Genomic DNA, 19,926 nt, shown 5'->3' with positions numbered 1-19,926 from the left:
AAATGTCACTAATTTTCAGAATAGAAAGTTTTAAATGTTTACTTTGTGGTTGTCTTAAATTTTTACATCTTTCAACAAAGCAAGCAGAAAAGTGAAAACATCTGAAAAGGCTTTTGAAAAGAAAAGAGTCAGCACAAGCTGGATAAAGCTGTGGGCTCCTTTATCTTCAAGAAATCTGCACACATGGAGCGGAGTTTAGGACTTTTTTTTAACTATGCATTCAAACACTTCCCAGTTCACAATCCAGGCTACGTCGAGTTTGCCAGACCTTCAAAGTACTGTTGGCAGCATTTCCTGCGCTGGGATAAAACATCTTACCCTAGGGAAGTAAAAGCTGAGTCATTTTTAACCCCAAACAACATTCACTGATGTGGTCATCTTGTTAGTCATGGAAATCCTGTGTTATTTCTATTTATGCTTCTTTCAACACTTATTAACCAAGAAGTGAGGAGGTTTTATTTTAAACTGCAGAAGATGGTTATCCTCTCCAGGGCCATGACAATCAGTTACACGGCTTATCCATCATTTCAGAGAAAGGAAAAGATTGAGAAACTCCCAAGGCAAGTTAATTTTTAAAGCTGTAGGAGGGAGAGGAGAAAAGAAAACAAACACCACCACCAAAGCCACAGGCACACAAAGCCTAACGCAACCGTCTAAGGCCGCAGGGGCCGCGGCTGGCTCCTTCCAGCCCTTGCGCCTGCTGCTTCCCCCGCTGACAAAAGGAGGATTTCCTTGGGGCAGGAATGGCCGGGAGACACCTTGCCGGAGACAAACGGCCGCTGCCGGTGACGGGAGCGCTAAGCAGAGCAGAAGGCTGCCGTGAAAGTTCCAATTAATTTATCGAGTTTCCTTAGAAAACAAATTCTGTGAATGGCAGGCAATGTAAACCAGCTCCGGTCTCACCCTACGCACCCGCCCAGGGACGCTCGCGGGCAGGCGGGTCGGGCCCCTGCAGCCCTGGAGACACCCGGGACCGTTGGTGCAACGCGGAGGGGCCGTATTGAGCGAAGAACGCCAACCGCCTGGACAAGCCGAAGGCCCGGCGGGTGGGCGCCGTCAGCCGCCCAGGCCTCCGCACCGTGGTGCGCGCACCGGCGGAGACCCTCCGCGGGGCTCGTGCCGATGGCCGCTCTCAGCACCAGCTGAGCTCTCCGCCTGGCGTCAAAAACCCCTTTGCAGACAAATTTAAATTGAGTTCGTCCAACGAGGGAGCATCACTGTTGCTCCTAATGGTGGAGACCCCCTTCCAGCACATCCCCACCAGTAACAGCAACTCTTTAGATTACGGCTGTTTCAGAACAGCCGTAATCTTTATTTCTTTATACGCTACAGAGGCAGAAATGGCAGAGAGATTTGGTGAAAACAAAATTTTTTTTTATACATTCAATAATTACTCCCAAATTCTGAGCAGCTTAATTAGAAATGAAAAGTGAGAGGCTGAGCAGAAATACTGGGGTTTTGGTAAAGTCTGGAGTATTTCAACAGCAGAGCGATCCCAGAGGCATCGCGGGGGGAGGAGTGCCATTCACCAGCAGCGGGAGGAAGGGCAGCTCGTGCCATACGAGAGTGGTCCTGGGTCCAACCACAAACAAAAACAAGGGTTGGGGGATGAGGGTCCTCCCCGGCAGGCGTGCCTGGAAGCTTGGCCGTAATTCCAAGCAGCAGATGCGCAGCCCCACGTGGCTTCCCGTGCCGCAGAACAGAGCCCACGTCCAGTGGCAACAGCTAATTAGGCAGAAGTGGCTTTGATGTTTGCAGGCATCACCCGCTCAGCGATGGCTCCAAGGCAGCTCACGTGCCTGCCCGCCGTGCGCCGGCACGGGAAGACGTGCGCCGGCGCGCGGGGCAGGCCCACTCTGGTTTATGTCCCCCCCGTGCCGCCTCCTCCCCGGCCGGGATATTCAATCAGGTGCTGGTGACGGCTCCCACAGCAGCTCCAAGATACAGTTTCTTAGTTTTTGGTGGAACAAGTGGTACTCGCTTTCAAAAGAAGGTTATAAAAACATGTGCCTGAAGAGAATGTCGGGAACTTGGGTATTAATCTCCTTTAATTCAAAGACCACTCAAAATAAGCGAGACAGAAATATTGGCTGGGGTGAGAGAAGATGCCAGAGGTCGTATTGCGCACCACCAGCTTGGGTCAAGTTCAGAAGAATAATTAAGCGCGAAGAATAGTAATTTTCAGTTTTAGTGGTGTGGTATTAGCCTCTCCCTAGTTGAGAAGTCCACTTCCCCCGCAGGGGTTCGCTGCCGCCGGCCACGCGGGTACCTGCCTGCCCACAGCGATGCCGGCCCGGCAGCCACCGCAGCTGGGAGCCCTGCGGCCGCCTGCCTGAGCCCAGGGGGAAGGGCTCTGCCCTGAGCCGAGCGCTGCCCTCGCTGCCGCCGGCATGGTCCCCGCGCCAGGCATTTCTTTTGCCAGGTTTCGCCCCATCCTACCCAGTAATGAGGCGTCTCCCACTGCTGGGCAGCAGCCAAAGGGACTGCGCCCTCCGGCACTGCGCCCTCCGGCACGGCGTGGACACCAGGCGCCGTCTCCCGTCGCTCGAGCTGCGGCCTGTCCCGGCAGTGTCCCTGCGGTGCCCTTAGCGCGCTCAGTGCTCGGCCAAAGCAGAGCCGCGCAGGACAGACCGTCAGTCATAAAAGCACGGCACCTCCCCTGCAACTCGCACTTCCACCCTTACCTGGCTCTCTTAAAACACGGCCGTATTTCACAGTTGATTATAAAACCCAGTTTATTTCTGCAGAATCCCAGGTTATAATATTTGTAAAAAACCAGACCGCAGAGCCCCGAGCTGGGCAGGGCCGCTCTCAGCCTGCAGAAACCTCCCACCCGGCCCACGCGCAGCCGCCATCCCCGGGGCGTCAGCTCCCAGCCAAAACGCTGCACCAGAGAGCGGCTGCTGAGGCGGCCTGCGGGTGGGAAAGCCCTGTCCGAAAGCCCTGCCCGCTGCCAGGTCACTGTGCCAGGGACCTGGGGGGCCGGGGGGCCGCGGTGAGGTATCGTGCAGCCCCGTGCCAGCTGCAGCCCCACGCAAGCTGCACGCTGCTGTCGCCCGCCGCACGCTGCTGTCACCCGCCGCACGTGGCTGCAGCAGCCCATTGCTGCTCCGGCTGCAACGCCAGGAGCTCCCGGCGAGAGCCATCGCCGCCCCGAGCTGCGGCAGCAGCGGCATCCCTGGCACGGGGAAGCACGTCTGTACAGAAAGGCCGGGGGAAGGACCGGCCGTGCCCAAGTGCGCACACGTTAAAAACAATTAACTGAAAGAAAGCCTGTGCTGACAAGTCAAGCCCACGCTTTGAGGCTGACTCCGTGACTTTAACTTGACCTCCTCGTAATTACACACAATGCAAATTTTGCAGTTGACAATTATGAGTGACTAAAGTTGTTAATCTTTCTAGAGGATAAACAAGTTGTTTCACTGATGTTGCCATCATTTACTGTAGTGACATGCTTATTGCTACTTATATGTGGGACACGGCCTGTGTGGCAGCATAGATGCCACGTGTGGTCCCTTACGCTCCAGAAAACGCGTAAGTTGAGCTATTTAGACTTCTGTGTTTTGACTTTGCAGAATATATTTTGAGAGAGGCATTTTGGACAGATTTTCTAAGGCTTTTTGTATCTAATTTCCAAGGACAAAAAACCACAAACAGAAGCAAATTACCTAGGGGGGATCGCGCCGCCACCTCTGAAGCTGACCCTTCAGATCCATGAACAGACTGTAGCTGCTCGCGTCAGTCGAGAGACCGGCCAGCGCTGCGGGCAGTCACCGCCGCTCACCAGCTCCTCCTCGGAGGCTTCGCAGCCCCTGGTCCGACTCCAGCGATGCCTCTGCTCCCATTTCTTTATTCCTCCTGTGCCTGAAATCAGGTCCCATCTTTTGCAGTGTCCTTCGCCTTCTGGGCAGCTTGAGAGCAGAGGAAAAGGTGTCTCTGGTCTCGGCCCTCACGTCCCACCAAAACTGCTCAAAAAGTCCCCGTCAGCCCCAAGCAGAAGCAGAAGGCCACCTGCTCTGCTGTGGCAGAGGAAAAAGCACCTTGTGAGTGAGTCTCTCACGTTAAAGGCTGCAATCCCTGTTCTTTACTGAGACTCTCCAGTCCAAGGACTGACATGTGTGATGATTCGGTATTTTCTTCCAAAAGTGGACGGGAGACGGGAGGGGAGGAACGCTCACCTCTGCAGCACACCGCTGGAAACATCCACGGGGCGACAAACCCGGCTTCGTACCCACACAGGGTGTAAGGCCGACCCGGCAGCATTCTCGTTCCTTAACGAACGTCCATCAGGGTACAAAGCCCAATGCCTGCTCAAGGCCGAGCCCACTGTACGAAGCATCACCTGCACCAAGCGAACCTGTAATCACATCAAGAAACAGAAGCGGTTCCAGGTGCCACAGTGACAACCGCGGCTCAGTTCAGAACAAGCACCGACTCATGTTTCGTTCCTCCTGATGTTTTCAACTACTTTCAAAACATCCAGGTTTGGGATCTGAAGAAGTCAATGCAGTGATGGTGCAGAGGGAAAAGAGCGGCTGGTCCCAAGGGACGTCCCCTTCCACTCCCGCACGTCAGAGCTGTGGCGTTTTAAGCTTCTTAAACTCCAAAGTTAAAACACAAAGCACAGAGAATAAACTGATTAGAACAAGTTTTATTTAACAAATTATATTAAGAACACAGACTAAGTTATCACACAATGAAACTTCCCTTTGTAAAATACAGGAGAGTCATCTAAAATAAATATAAAACGTAGTAACATTCATAAGATTAATGCACAGTAAATTCACAAAATGCATAGCATCTTAGAAAAACACTTTGCAACTGCATAAAAGGTTTCTCTCTTCCATTTGCATGATGACATTTAAAACTGTTGCTGTTAGGAAACAATTTCACAATAAACAACCAGAATATCCAAACTGTTTGGTTTCCCTGTATTGAATGAATTGAGCAGCACCTTACTGAGCTTTTTCATGAGCAGAGGAGCACCCTCCCTACTGCAACGCTGTCAGAGTTTTATGGCTCAGGATAACTAACGCCGACACCGCTCGGCTGCCCTGCTGCCGGGAGAGATTCCCGTCTGTTGTCAAGGCTCGAAGGCTGAGGTAATTACTTGAATGCAGCAAGACGCGCGTGCCCTTCCGGAGTGGGAATGGCTCTCCGGTGAGCTGCTCTGCCGGCACCCGCAGGACGTGCCCGCTGCCACCCCGGCCAGGCTCCGGGGGCTGCTTTGGGAGAGCGGCCGTGGGCAGATCTGGGGAGCAGACCCCGTGCGCCCGAGGGCAGCAGGGAGGTGAAGGCCAACGTGGGACGGGCCAGCTCCAAAGGCGCCGCATCCCCTTTTCCCTCCCCCAAGGAGATTTTCAGGGCCCCACTGAAGGGGAGGGGCCCAGACCTGTGGACGCACGCCCTGGCCACCAGCGTCCACCGGGCACGGGCCGTGCCCACGTCGGGACTCTGTCCAGGCTTTGCGGTGTGCGGGTTCAGTCTGGAGAGCCCAGGAAACTGGGGGGGGGCAGGGGTGGGTGTGAAACCAAACAAGCCCAAAGCTACAGACTACCAACAACCTCTTACTACACAGGAGGCTCACGGGGGGTCCTCTCCTACAAACACCGCGGCAAACTCGGCAACAGTCAAAGGAAAAAAGTTTGACAAAGTTTATTCCTATGTAACTACAGCTATGAGATGCTCCCACAGGGAAGACGACCTGCTACGACTGTCCACACTTGAATTTTATCACAAAGTTCACACTCTACATTACTTTCTGGACTAATTTCTTGCCTTTCCATTGTTAACACGTTAGACAGCACAGCCTGGCCTGGATGGCCCACGAGTCATCTCGGCATGCTACCTGCTCTTTGCCGTGAGAAATCCAGGAGGCAGCGTGTCACTACTAATTCACATCAGAAGGTGTATTTTACAGTAAGCAAATCCCTCACTGCTGCTTTTCCGTCTCTGTTGCAGACATACAATAATTTGGCAAACTAATTTCTCCATCAGCCACAAGATTAAGCTACCTAGAGACCAGTTTTGTTCTAGAAATAGAGGCAAGGTAGCCAAGCACATCTGGTAAAGCTCTGCAAATCCACTTCTGTTGCTTTCCATTGACTCATCCCCTCCTCTTATGCTCCAGGAGGCTTCTCCACAGCCAGACAACATCAACATCAGGCTCCCTGAATGTTTATTGCCTGGGCCAATGCTACCACAGTCGCCTTTTGGACAGGGAGGGAGTAAGATGCAGAAAGATGCTGATACTGGCTATGGCATATACCAACGGGGAGGACTTGCTGCGAGGATGCAAGGACCAGCCTTGCAATGAGTTGCTGTGAGTACAAAAGTTACGGAACAGCAAACAAAACCTGCCTGTGGAAATGCTGACCTGATGCCCAAGATCTTGGGAATTCAGAGGTGCAATAAAAAAGCTTCCTGTCATCAGTGGACTGAGAAGGTGACACGTACAGTCAACCACCCCGCACCGTGTCTCGCTGTGCTTCCAAGCGCTGGCTCTGAGCCCTCTCCCCTTTGGAAATGCCCAGTTTTCCAGCCTTCAATTAGCAGGTCTGAGAGCTCAGCTGCCTCTCAGCAGCTGTAGCTTTTTGCTCAAAACACCTCTATTGTGTTTGTACCACAAGAACTGCATTTGTGCTGTTCATGCTGTCAGTACAGGGTATCCTTGCAGTGCCACAGTGCAGAAACACGCTATGAAGATCAAACTAATCTCTAAAGTTTCTTTGCAGATGCACCCCTGAAGCAGCTTTGCTAGTAAGAGAGGGAAGACTGAGAACCAACTATACAAATATATCCTGAAGATTTCTTAGATGCTTGTCCCAGCTGCATGTCCTGTCAGCGTTTTGAGCCATCCAGTGTTTCTTGTAGGTCACTGAAGAGAAAGCTGAGCTCACTACCTCTAAGAAGGCTGAGCAAGCGTAACTGTTGCTATAAATATTAAAGCACCAATTTTATCTACTGGTGCTCTCTAAGCTAAATCTCACAGGAAGGGACTCGAAGCTACGCAGCCATTTTTCCGAGATGTACCCAGGGAGCACCCCACTGAGTGCGGGGCTTGGCAGCTACCCAAACCCGCTCCTCACGGAGCACCCCAGCTGCTGCGCAGGCAGCCCTGCCCTTGGCATGGGAAGACGCGGCTCAAGGAGGGGCTCCTGGCAGCCGTCTCCCCACCTCCCGGCGGCAGGAACTGCCCCTGGAGCTCTGCAGGCTCTGCGTTGGCTGCCCTGCACCAGCCCGCAGCCCTCACTCCTCCACCACCAGTAACAGGGAAGGTCAGCTCTCTGCAGCTCCTTCACCCCAAAGCTATGAGGAACGCGCCGCTGCAGACGGCTTCTACCTACCTGCAGCGTCCACTGAGCCACAGGAGAAGCTATAAACGGATGCCACAGAAAACCACAGAACAAATTACAAGCAGAAAAATAGAAAGACAAAAGATGGATGAGATGGGCATAGTACTACAGCATGGAGTGGATTTGAACTTCAAGTGAACCTGAGCCGAATGACCAGGCTGCCATGGTATGTTCATTTGTCGATGTCGGCATCATCAATCTAGCCTTTGTGAAGCTTGGCAGTGAGGTCTGGCTTTGCTTTCCTGCAGGATGAATAAGAACTAAAAATGGTGCTGCAACCTCCAAGTAAACGAGCACTGCCAGGGGGTCACCCAAACCTCCAGAGCTGGTGCAAATGGCATAGCTTTAATTCTTTTGCCCAGATACGACACACCTGCAACCAAATTGGCCTCTGCTTTCCAGTCGCACAGCCTTGCTTTAGAGGCGGTTTTAGAACGTGATTTACCTGACTGGAAGAAGTTGAAGCAAAGACTTGGAATCAGTCTGTCCCAAATGTTATGGTGTTTTGTGCTCATTATCCCAGCAGTACGGTATGGTGCCTTAAAACCAGAAATGAATCTTTGGACAAGAAATATTTTACATATGTACAAATAAAAAATACAAGCTGACAGTACAAAACCTACTGTTAGTCACTGTTCTGTCCAACTAGAAAATGCAAGATCAATCAAAAGCAGTGCAAAGCGGGTCAGGGCATACGTATGACCCAGAGTGAGAGCGACAATACTGTTATTTGTTACTATGGCAATTGCATTTCAATAGGGTTAGCTAATCAGTATTTTACAATATAAAAAGTTGTATGTTTTAACACTTACTTAAAAATTGCCATTTTGCTGCCATGATGTAGCTTTGTTCTACAGCAGAGACTTGAAAAAGCAGCATAGAGTCAGATGGGCACTTCTAAACAACTTAGTACAGCAACAGACTTCTCCAAGACATGCATTTGACGCAGGAGCGAGCTAAGGTCAGCGATCACAAGGAGGCTGAGGTCAGGGTTTAATGCATCCCACTCTCATCCTGCACTACGTCAGAGTTCAGTGCTTCCCCGTGAGTGCACAAGGGAACAGGCACATCTCTTGTTTTAGCAGCTAGTGGGGCAAACATTAGAAAACTGTCCAAAGTGATGGGCAGGTGACAGCATCCACGTTGTCAGCAGGCCCCAGCTGCGCAGGCAGCTTGGCCAGGGGTCAGCGGGGCGCTGGCGGGGTCTGCCTGGGCTGCTGCCAGCACCCAGCCCGGAAAGAAATACAGGATGTTTGTTGCTCTAGGTCCTGACGGACACACGGACACCCTGTGCAAAGCGGAGGTGCTTCACCTCGGGAACTGCAGTGCAGCTTGTGCTCTCTGCGCCCCTCCGCCTTGCCAACGCCTGGGGAGAGAGCCCGAGGCAGGTCTGAGCAAGCGACCCCGGCTCTACCAGCCTACAGCAAAAACAAGTGATCACAGTCTGGAGTTGATCCCGGCTGCGGCAGAGCCGCTGTGTGCCCGGACCTCAGCGGAGGCAGACGGGGCATCTGCCGTGGCTCGGTGCTGCCTGCTGGACCGAGCGCCACAGGGGCCCCCTGCCGCGAGGCGCCGAGAGCCCATCAGCTCCACGCCAGCTCGGGCGGGATGCCCAGAGGCTTGCAGATTAACCAGCCGTATCTTTTAATCTTCCTTACTTTTAGGGCTCGGTCCTGAGCATTTCTCGACGGTCCGCGAGCTCAGGGCTTGCTGTTCGCAGCAGTTTGTTACAGCTCCAGTTTTTGTGACTGTCCTGCAGCAGGGGTTACGAAGTGGGGGCAACCGAGGGGCTGCGTCAGGCTCCCAGTCACGTACTCACGTGGAGAGGCGTCCGCAGCAGTGAGGGAGGGTGGGGGCAGCTGCCGAAGGGTTGCGCAGTCCCAACGCGTGGAGCGGCGCGTGCAGGAGGAGGTGGTGCAGCGCAGGGCGGGCGGCGATGGCCGGACAAGCGGAGGTCTGCCGGGACGGCCCAGGCGCCGCGTCCCACGTCCCGCTCAGTAGTATGCACGCACACGCCTGCTCCGGCGCCGGTGGCCCCTCTCAGGACTGCGGGACCGGCGGGCACCTGGTGGGGCTGGGCGGCAGGCGGGCCGCCGCGCTCTGCTCCGTCCGGAAGCTGTAGTCGTACTGCGGGGCAAAGCAAGACAGAGGGAACCGTGGGGCACTGCCCAACGGCAGCCCAGGCCAGGGCGTGCGACCACACAGCCACGCTCCCTGGCCTGGGCCCGAGGCGGGACGATACAACAAGCAGAAGAATGAGGTAAGAACTGGACCTGGCAGCACCCTGAGCTGTGACCTCGTCCCCCTGCCCCAGCAGGGCCACGCCGGGTGAGCCCGCCAGCACCACCTGGCCCCACGTCGGTAACCGTGCTGGGTAGCATTCACCCCCCTCCCCTAAAACCCAGCGTTAACACAAACATGACCACACTCATCCTGCACATAAAGCAGCTAGTCAGAGAGACTCCCCTTTGCAGGCCTCATTTACACAAGCTGGCACCACCATAATTAACATTTTTGGCCTGGCAAGGTGGGTGAAAATTCCTATATACGTGTCCCTGCACCCCACAGATGTCACTGCAGCTGGCTGGACACCGCTGCAGCCCGAGGAGCATCCCTGCTGCCAAGGGACATCCCTGCCGCCGGCTGGCCGCAGCCGTGCGGGCCTGGGCGCCGCAGCGCGCGTGGAGTGCGCCGTAGCAGTGCCATCTCGTGGCACGCCGTGGGCCGCACCCCAACAGCCCCAGGCCACCCTGGACGCTGCCGTGGCCCCTTGCCGTGCCACGGCACCCCCAGGAGAGGCTGGGGCTGCGGTGGCTCTCCCATCGCGGGTGATGCGGCTGAAGCAGAGCGACGTGCTGGGGCTGCTCGGGCCGGAGCGGCACACAGCCCCGGCAGGCCCACCGTAACGGCTCCGGGTACGGACCATCCTCCCCCGCGTCTCCCACTGCCCCGTCTGCGGCTCCTGGGATGTCACCGAGGCATTCCCCTGTTCCCTTGGGCCAGGCCCGTTTGCCACCACTCCTCACGGGACACGCTGCCAGCGAGGTGGCCCCGGGAACTCGGCGACTTTGCCGGTGCCCGGCCCCAGCCACGTGCGTGCGGACGGAGCCCCGGTGGCGGAGGGGTGGGCTGTGCCAGGGCTGCCGTGGGCTCGTCCACGGCGCCGAGACCCCCCGGAGCCGCGCTCGGGCTGCACGCTTCTCGCGGAGAGCCGAGCTGGGCCTGCTCCTCCCGCCGGCTCCCAGCGGACGCGGGCTCGGCCTCCTCTGCTCCAGCGCCAAAACCTCCTCTCGGTCCCGGTTCGGCGCGCCCAGCAGCCGCGCGAGCGAGGCCTCCGGCGCTCCCGCAGCCGCCACCGCCGAGGCGCCGAGCTGCGGGGGGAGCGAGCGAGCTCCTCCCGAAACGACGGAGCCGGCAGCCGCTGAGCCGATCCCAGCCCCTCCGACCGCAGAGCCCCCGGCCCCGGGCCGAGAGGGGGCAGCGCGGCGGGGGCCGAGCGCGGAGCGGCGGGGGCCGAGCGCGGAGCGGCGGCTGCAGGGAGGCGCGCGGCCGGCAGAGGGCGCGCGGGCACCGCGCGCGTCCCCGGGTGCCCGGGCAGGCGCGAGGCTCCGGCGCGGCGGGAGCGGGCCGCGCGGCGGGCGGGGCGGGGCGGGGCGGGGCGGGGCGGGGCGGCCCGGGCGGCCGCGGGGGCTGCGGAGCGCGGGGCTGCGGCCGCGGCGCGCCTGGGGCCGGCCGAGCGCGGGGCCCCGGAGCCGGCTGCGGCGGGGCTGCCGTCGACCGGCGAAGACGTCTTCATTAATTTTACCTCAATGTCACGATGTCGCAGCCAGCGGTACCAGCCCCGAGCTAAATAAGCAATGCGCCTCATTTTTCAACACGCAAACACATAAAGATGTCAGCTCAAACTGTTTACTAATTAACACTTAAAAAGACACAAATTAGATATGCGTGGCTAAGAGCAATTATAATCAAGACGAATTTCTCTAGTCATTTGGGAACGGAAAAAAATGCCTAATTGCTGGAACCAATGTTTTAAAAACTGAAATCATGCCAGTTAGCAAATATGTTCATTTAAAGAACATTTCATGTGACTACACTCTGGAGAATTGACTACAAACATGAGAACAAGGAAAAATATTTCTGTATAAAATTAAAATTTTAAGCTCTTTTAGATTTACAACTTCTTCATTAAATATATTTGCAAAGAGCAGCCCATGAAAACTTGTAGCAATTAAGTGGTTAAATGAACTGCCTTCCTTGTCAGTTTAAAAAGAATGATTAATATTAGATGCTCACTTTACTAATTAGACTCTCTCCAGACTTTTCGCTCAACGCCAAGCTAAAACAAAGACGGGGCGCGCTCTGCCAGCGCCCCGCGAGCGCGGCAGGCCCACAGCAGCCCGACGGCTGACCGCACTGCTGACAGCCACGTGGCACAGCAGCACCCGCTGGAGCCGTGAACAGTCCCGGTGCCTTGGCTGCCGCTTGCACCGCTCTGCACCATACAGAGGCCGCCTCGCCGGCCAAGTCGCCCGCTCGGTGACGTTCCCCTACCCAGGACAGGCAGGACCAGGGAGTACAAACCCCCTGCAGCCCCGCAGGGAGAGCCAGCAGCGGCGCTGCCGGGGCTCTGCTCCTCTCCGCCCTATGTCCACCGAAACAGCCGTGGGCAACGGTGCCCTCAGCTTAAACCTGCCTTCACCCACTGGGCTTCACCACCTCTTCATACAACGCTTCTTCACACGCTCCTCAGGGCACGGCTGTGCGGTCCTGGTGCAATGAGATGCTGACTTCAGGTGCAGCCTGCGTGTGCAGTACAGGATTTGCGCCTATTTTCATCAGTTTTCCTGAAAGAGTGGAGTCCTGTCATTCGGCTCCCCTCGCAGCTTGGAGGATGGGTGCATTCATCTGCAAATGTGGCGACAGAGAACAATAACTCTTGGAATTCTTTGGGAATATTTTTTGCAAGGCATCTAGCTCCGGGGAAAATGTTCTTGCTGCTTTGGAAATCCAGAAGATTTGCTGTAACGGTGCTATTGCTTGCAAGGGAAATAAAGCCATGCAGAAATTCACAATATTTATATGCGCAGCTATCTATGTGCAGACAAGATGCTTCATCAAGGAATACGGGCTGCATAATTATACTTTTCATTACTCTGAAACGCACACAGCCTGTAATGGAACAGGAGGGTGTGGGGAGAGCCAGCAGGTATCAACCTCTCCTCCCAAGGCCACACAAATGACTCCGGTGCCAGCGTCCCCGCACTCCGTGGGCCTGCGAGAGGCATGGGGGAGGGTTGCACAGCCCACCCCTCTGGGCAGTGCCCCGAGCTGCCGAGACCTTTCGCCACACCAGACGACATGCAGAGGGCTGCAGAAGCAAATCCAACGCCACTTGCTTCCCTTCCGGCAAAAGGGACCCGCTGCCCCACAGCCAGCTCCTGGCGGGAGCTGGGGAAAGGAGGCAGTCACATGTAGGGGCCCCCAGCCCTGAGCACCCCCGGCTCCTGCGCACGATGCCCTCGTGACAGACACAGGCAGTCCCAAACAGAAGCACGGCATGCGTGCCACACGGCGGGACTGCAGTGCCCGAGGCAGCGGGTGCTTCTGCCAGCGATTGCTCCTGTCGGGCAGCATCTTCAGAGCCACCATCTCTGCTCCCCTGGCCCGCCGGGTGCCTGGAAAGCCCTGGCAATTGACCACCTTCTTTTTGCACTCAGACAAAACTTCCAGGCAGGAGAAGAGGATGGATTTAGGAAACTGGACTCACAACTGGAATCAAAAAGTAGAGAATCCATGAGGAGTTTTGCTATGCTATCTTCTCACTCTTTGCCTTTAACCCAGCTGGTTGGCACAAGAGAAGATGTTTGTGACCGACGGTGCCCAAAGAAGCGCACGCTGCTGACAGTTTTCCTCCTGGTCTCAGACTTCAGCTGAGAGGCAGCCCTTGCAGAGCAGGCGGCTCCTTGGCACCATGCAGCCCACGTCACGCATGTGCCAAAATGCTCCTTGGGAACACGAGACCATCCTTGGTTTGACGGCTGTCTCCTCCCTGAGCTCCTGGAAGACTCACGCTTACTGAAAGCGCAGCCTGTTTTTCCTGGTAACAAGTTACAGCACCATCAAACTGAAAAATGATGAAGTAGTTTACCTGACATCGCTTAATCAAGTTCATTTGCTTCCCTGAGATGCAAGAGGCACCTAACACAAACCGCGTCCTGCTTGTAACATGTTTTGTTAATAAATGAGAAAGAAAGGTTAAATAAGAAAGACATCTGGAATTAAACAGAGGGCAGCAGACTTTGCCATTAGATTCAACACCTAAAGCATCTTCACTCGGCACAGATTACAGAAGACATCCCTAATTCTGAGCTCGGCTTTTGACTCTGTGTTGACTTTATCCACCAGCAGTGACTTGGGAAAGACAAGAGAGGCCTTTTCCATAAGGGAAGGGATCTTACAACAAAGTGAACACAGCTCTCATGACGCTTTTGCTTAGTGCTTGGCTGGGTACCTACCTCCTTTTCGATTTCTGCAAGGGTTTTGATTGTGATGCCCAAGAGATCAACTGGCTGCATCTGGCAAGAAGGAAAAAAAAAAAAAAAAAAGAAATGTTAAATTTAGGGGGTTTTTGTTTTGGTTTTGGTTGAAGTCAGCAAATACTCTATCACCAGAGATTTAGAGGCACCATCTGTAAATACATGCATAATCCTGTTTCTCAGTCCACCACAAGAGTGAAGAAGCAGAAGGCGGGTTAGGGATCACAGCTCTAACGCCTTTCTCCCTAAGTGGGGACAGCTGACGCTCATCTCGGTGTTGCTTTGCACAGGTAGATCTTTAGCCATCTCCCTGCCGCAGGACGGCTGTTACTGGAACGCACTTTGTAACGCCCTATGGATTTCATATGGCCACAGCACGTAGGTGTGAGAGGCACCGGCTATGGGGAGCCCCGACCAAACTGACCATATGGTGGCAATGGTGTCTAAAGGATCCGAGGGGAGGATTAGCACGACCTAATCTCTCTGCATTTGTCCTCGCAGCAGGGACTCCAGCTTTCTGGGAATAACGGCCCATAAACAACCCTTTCAGAAAGCAATAGTCGTGAAAAACCACGTCCGGCTGCACACGCGGGTTGTGTCAGCAGGAAGAAGAAACCACAAAGCGGGAGCACGATGTGAAAAATCAGATACAGCTGATGGCTCGGTGTTCGCTGTAACAGCTTCTTGTAAACTGATTTTTAAAGAGATACTATTTTAGGATTGGATGAATTAGGGAACTGGTAATGGGATGCTGAGCCTTTGAGCTCCGGATCACAAACTTAAATTAGTGCTGGGCCAGGGACACTCAGAAGTCATTCTGAATTGGTACTGGGTTTTCCATTTTGGCCGAGCAAACCTGCCCTGCCCAAGCCGTTGGTGGCATGCTCCGCTGGCACCGCAGCGCTGGGCGCCGAGCAGGCAGGACACGGTGCCCTCCCGAGCTCGCCCCACTGCCAGGCAGGAGCCGTGCCGCCGGCAGCACAGGCACGCTGAGCAGGACTCTGTTTGAGGAGTGAACTCGCTTAGAAACGTGCTGTACGTGAAAATAACCCAGTCTGTTTTGCTGCTGCACTTGAGACACTTTGGCCCAGATAATCTCCCATGCCAGAGGGCAACAGGAATCCTAAAATCATTTTTCCATCCCTGCTCCTGCTCCCCGGAACCCAGCCAAGGTCCAGCTACAGCATCATTAGGACACAGCCGCCTCCGTAAACTTCCCAGGCTGGAACTGGTAAAGAGGAGGGTGCAGGCTCCCCACCAAACCGGCTTTCGGCCAGCGCAGCCGTGGCAACCCTGCTCCCCCCCGTCAGCTACAGCCGCTTGCGCTCCACCTGCAAAACCACCAGCGCCCACCAAGACGGAGCAGCTCTGGGAGATCCTCGCCCACGCACTGCTGCCCGGCTCTGCCCGCACAGGGCATGGAGCCGCAGGAGCCTTGCGGCAGCTGCCAGCGCCGGGGAGCACCACGCCACTACCACTGCCTTGAGCTTCCGGGGTGCAAAAGCAAAGTCGTAAAGCTGCCTGCACTACGCCATCTCCACAGCAGGTTACATCTAGGAGAGCTGTACATTTGCAGCTTTCTTTACAATCTATGCTAAGAAATTAGAAATGCTTTCGGCACCGGAGAGTCCCATTGCCATTCCTGTTTCTGATGGTGATAAACCTTCACCTCCTGGGAGAATTCAGTTTTAGAAGTGATCTGGCAAAAGCCATTCCCACCCTATGGGAAAGTATCGTGAAGCGCAACCTTGGGTCATCTCAGGCACTAAGTATATGTTAGGCCTCACAAAAGAAAAGCTCCCAGAAGCAGGTAATTTGGGTTGATGCTTTGTGATCGCTCCCCACGAAAAGATGAATTTCAGACACTGGGAGAACAACGAAGGCAACTCACCCCTTCAGGAGCACAGGCAAACTTCTCCGAAATCATAAAAGGCACTCCATCCATTGCTGAAAGGGACAAAACGAGCAGACACGTCACATTTCCAGCTGACTTCTGACATGCAACTTCACACATTCCCAGTGACAGATCAAGTATTCATGGCAATGACACATGATTGATAGCTCATGCAAGTTATTGCCAGCCTTTTCCTCCCTCTAACCTGCCAGTGGTTTCTCTCTGTTCGAGACACAGCTGGGTTAGTCCCCACCAGATCAGGAATCAAATGAACCCTCCCTGCTCTATCCATATACAATTTCATGGTCTCAATTTTGAGTCTTCCAATTTGGTTCAGCTGCCAAAACAGGACAGTATTTGAAACTGAAAACAAATACAAACGGTTTGAGAGGACAGATGTCTATTTACCGCGACCACACAGAACCAGCTGAGCGAACTTGGTGGTGTCTGAGCAAGAGGATAAACCTGGTTCGGGTGACTTACCGCCCAAAGCAGTAAGTACTACTGCCTGGGCGGAACAAAAACGAACGCCGAGGGCCAAGCACCCTCCCTGGCCTGGCTGCTGCCAGTGCAAACTCAACAGTGAGCATCGGAGCTCAAACACTTGCAAACTACATCTGGAGGACGGAAACCAGTGGAGCATGAGGACAGACACAAGGACATGACGGCACGCGGCACAGCCTCGTGTCACTGGGCTCTGTAGCACAACCTTAATGATACTAAGAGGACTGTTTGCCTTTATATTGTCTTGTGTATTCTTCTTAGATAGTGCAATGATGTTCAGTGTTTCTGTCTATCACCACCCCAGAAACTTCACGGAAAGCCTCCCACAAGACATGTCAGTACAAGGGAGACACTTATTTTTAAAACATGTAACTCAGCAATTTCCACACAAGACTGAAAAGAGCACATTTCTAAGGCAGAGTGCAGCCCAAATACACCCGCTTTATTTCGGTTACACCTTTAACATTTTAAGTCTTTAAATTTCAGCTCTGAAAGAAATAAAAACTTCAAACTAGAGCAAATTTAAGCCCTGAAATGCCCTGAAGTAATCCTCAAATAGGGTTTTCTTTCACAAAGCATCTGCACCCACAAACCCGGAGTTTCTCTGCTTGCTGTTTGTAACTTCCATCAGCACCAGTGGGTTACTGTGTTAGTGATTTAACAAGGCTTATTTAAGAATACTTAGCATTTTACATTTACTTTGTATATTTTTGACTTTAAAAATCCCCTCCACTACAGTCATTTCATTATCAAAGGTGCTATGTGGCAGCCACAGCGCTACATGAAACAAAAGGAAACACATGAAAAGCAGCATCACCAAATCCAGGAAGTTTTGAACCTGAAAGACCATCTGCATTTGTTATCCCGACAGAAACCTGCTTTGATCAGTCACACGCCAGCTTTTGTACAGTAATTTAAAGAATAAGCTGCGATAAGCGTGCACGTTCCCCCGGCAGCCCCCACCGGACTGCCTCCATCCGTCCTTCGGTCCTTGCGCGCTCCAGCCCTCCCGGAGCTCAAAACTGCAGAGCAAAGCAGCAGATGAAAGCAGGGTGTGCCAAAGGCTCAGCAGCGCAATTAGCACTCTCCTAAACAAACGAGCTTCAACAGAGCTGTAATTAAGCAGGCCTGTAATTAAGTATATGCCCTTTATCATAACGATCATGCTTAAAAATGGCATGATGCATGGAAGTGTGTTATTAACGCTGCACTCCCGAAGCGCAGGAGCGTGCACAGGAGCCGGCGTGTCAGGCCCGTCACTAGGCTGCTGGTAAAATACATTAAAGGGAGAAATCGGAAAACAACACGCTCCTTCAACGGCTCTTTTCACAGCCAGGCACTAGGAGTCACGAGGATTTAAATACCCACCAATTCAGGAAACTTTACGGAAATAAAGCACCAGGCTGCCACAGCCGGCACCTTCGCCAGCGCTGGGAGGGCGGCGGCCTTCGCCCCTTCGCACCTTCGCCCACGGCCCGGCTGGGCTCCGGCAGCCGGCGGCACCAGCCTGCAGGCGGGAGCTGTTCGGGCGCGTAAGGGGCTGCAGGCAGGCGGGGACCCCCGTGAGGCACGTGGGGAGCAGCCACTCGTCCCTCGCCTCTGCCTCCAGGCTGAGCGACGGCCCCAGACAAAGCAAACACTTCAAAGGACACCCCCGCGTCCCCACCTCATCCTCATAGGTGCTGCCCGCCGTCCCGCAGCACTGGCCACAGGAAGAGAGAGACTCTAAGCTACGGCTGCCTAAGAAGGGTTTTTTCACGTTCATGAGGACTTCAAGGGTGAGGCACCCAGCTTCCTTTTAGGAGTGTAAATCCAAATCAAAGAAGATTAACAAATGCAGTGACAATTTGTTCCACCACAACGTTGAACCATCTCACGTTAATGTTAGCTTTTTTATCTCGCGGACAAGGCTGTCTCACACGATGTGTAGAGCGTGCTTCAGTGTGCTTCACGGGGTCCTGTGCACCACGCTGCTTTGAACAAAACCCCAGCTGCAGCAATGCACGTTTGCAGTGATTTACCAGGGAGGTTCAGCACCGTGCACCCCTGCCCACCGCACAGCCCCTCACCGTGACGGGGCCAAGCACGCTCCTGAGGCCCGGCTGCAGCCCCGGTCCCTCCCGGCGCTCTGCAGCACACCGCTCCCGGGGTAGCCCCGGCTCCATCACCGCTGGTTCGGCAGACGCAGCAGATCACAGCTGCGGCAGACGCCCTCTCCCCGCACAGGGCCCACCTCTCCGTGTTTCCCGGATGGAACACGGCACGAGCAGCAATGCTGCCGTGATGGGGCTGCACATGGGGCTGCAAGCTCACGCTCAGAGCTCGTGTGGGTTGAGCCCTTAAAAGCACTCCCCCGCTGCACACCAGCTCACCGAGACTTGCAGAAGAGGGAAGGCAGTAACCGCAGGAAGCAATCTCCAGGGCCAGGCATCTCCAGCAACAGGCAGGGAAGAGCTCCCATCGCTGTGCCACAGTCTGCCGGGGTGTCCAGCACCGGGGTCTGGGCACAGGTGTCATTGCTCCCGCTGCGCACCGCGAGACAGTACACAACTGCCGTTTACAGCAGCCAGTTAATTTCATAATAAAATTAAATGAAACCAGAACTGTAGGAGGCTTTTAATTCCATGTCCCTTGTTCTGATGTTGTGCCGTAAATAAACATCAGCAGAAGCCTCCGATTCCTCCCTTTTTCCTTTTTTTTTTTTCCCCTGTTGCTTTTGAAGCATTCCTGGCAGTCTCTGATGAGCAGAGCACTGTGCTGAGATTCTGCCCGGTGTCACCATTTTCATGGGCAGCGTCAAGACTTACCAGCCAGGCTTTGGCCTGGAGCTGCAGTTCTTGTTTTAGTCTGGCCAAGAGCTATTCAGTGCTGCTCAATGTTGATTTGTGCTACATTCAAGACCAGCAGACAGTAACACAAAGGGGTAAAAGGAATTGGTGCTGGTGAATGATAAAGTACAGCTCTCTTTCCAAAGGCAACACGTACTGATTCAGAACAAAGAAGGTGGGCAAGGTCCCGTTTTCACAGCATTACCACCAGTAGCGTTACTCATACGACCATGAGTAAGCTCGTGCACTGACCCATGTAGGTTTTAACATCTTCAAACGGTTGTAACTTTAAAATATTTTTAAAGACCTATAAAACATTTGCACCTTGCATGTTTCGCTTAAAGCCTCCTTGCACAGGCACGCAAAGGTGCTCTTGCCCTGCACTGCTCTGAGCAGGGCCAGCAGGAACACCACCTCCGCCGGCACCTCCTGAGGCAGCTGCAGCCCTGGGGTGGCCGCGGCTCCCGGCCCCACACGTGGAATCGCCCCTCGCCCGCAGAGCCTCGCCCGCTGGGAGGACGCCCACAGCGCCGGGGCCCGGCACCGAGGGGCTGAATCCAGGAGGCAGCAGGTTCTCCCCGTGCAACTACACCCACAGCATCTGCAACAGATTAGGGAGGTGCCTGCGCTCTTCTCCCTCAAAACGGAACAAAATAAAAAGGGATTTCAGAAAGAGAAATGTTTTCAACGGCTGTTTGCTGTCTCCCAGGAGCAGCTCCTCCCTGGGGGTCACATCCAATTAGCTCAGTCACTGCAATTAAAGAGTTGAGAGGAGCCAGCAGCCAGAACCACGCTCCTAAAACCAA

General features: G+C 54.3%; 1 protein-coding gene across 8 annotated transcripts in view; it reads right to left on the bottom strand.

The window, feature by feature from the left end:
• Positions 1-205: 205 nt before the first annotated feature.
• MVB12B (multivesicular body subunit 12B) overlaps positions 206-19,926 on the bottom strand; it is a 75,383-nt gene continuing 55,662 nt past the window's right edge. For 2 of the 8 annotated variants that reach the window (XM_075519857.1, XM_075519861.1), the window contains 3 exons: positions 15,786-15,841; positions 13,874-13,933; positions 13,161-13,482 (listed from right to left, as the gene is read on the bottom strand). In XM_075519857.1, coding sequence (XP_075375972.1) covers positions 13,342-13,482; positions 13,874-13,933; positions 15,786-15,841 — 257 coding nt within the window. In that variant the 3' untranslated portion in view covers positions 13,161-13,341. Of the gene's footprint in view, positions 320-4,626; positions 9,483-11,261; positions 12,264-13,079; positions 13,128-13,159; positions 13,483-13,873; positions 13,934-15,785; positions 15,842-19,926 lie in introns of those variants that run through there. The other 6 variants (XM_075519855.1, XM_075519856.1, XM_075519858.1 and 3 more) reach the window with 6 other exon arrangements.

Source organism: Mycteria americana, chromosome 17, assembly GCF_035582795.1.
Source record: "Mycteria americana isolate JAX WOST 10 ecotype Jacksonville Zoo and Gardens chromosome 17, USCA_MyAme_1.0, whole genome shotgun sequence".
NCBI lineage: Eukaryota > Metazoa > Chordata > Aves > Ciconiiformes > Ciconiidae > Mycteria > Mycteria americana.
The sequence above is the reverse complement of the archived record's forward strand: the minus strand, read 5'-3'. Positions and strand labels throughout refer to the sequence as shown.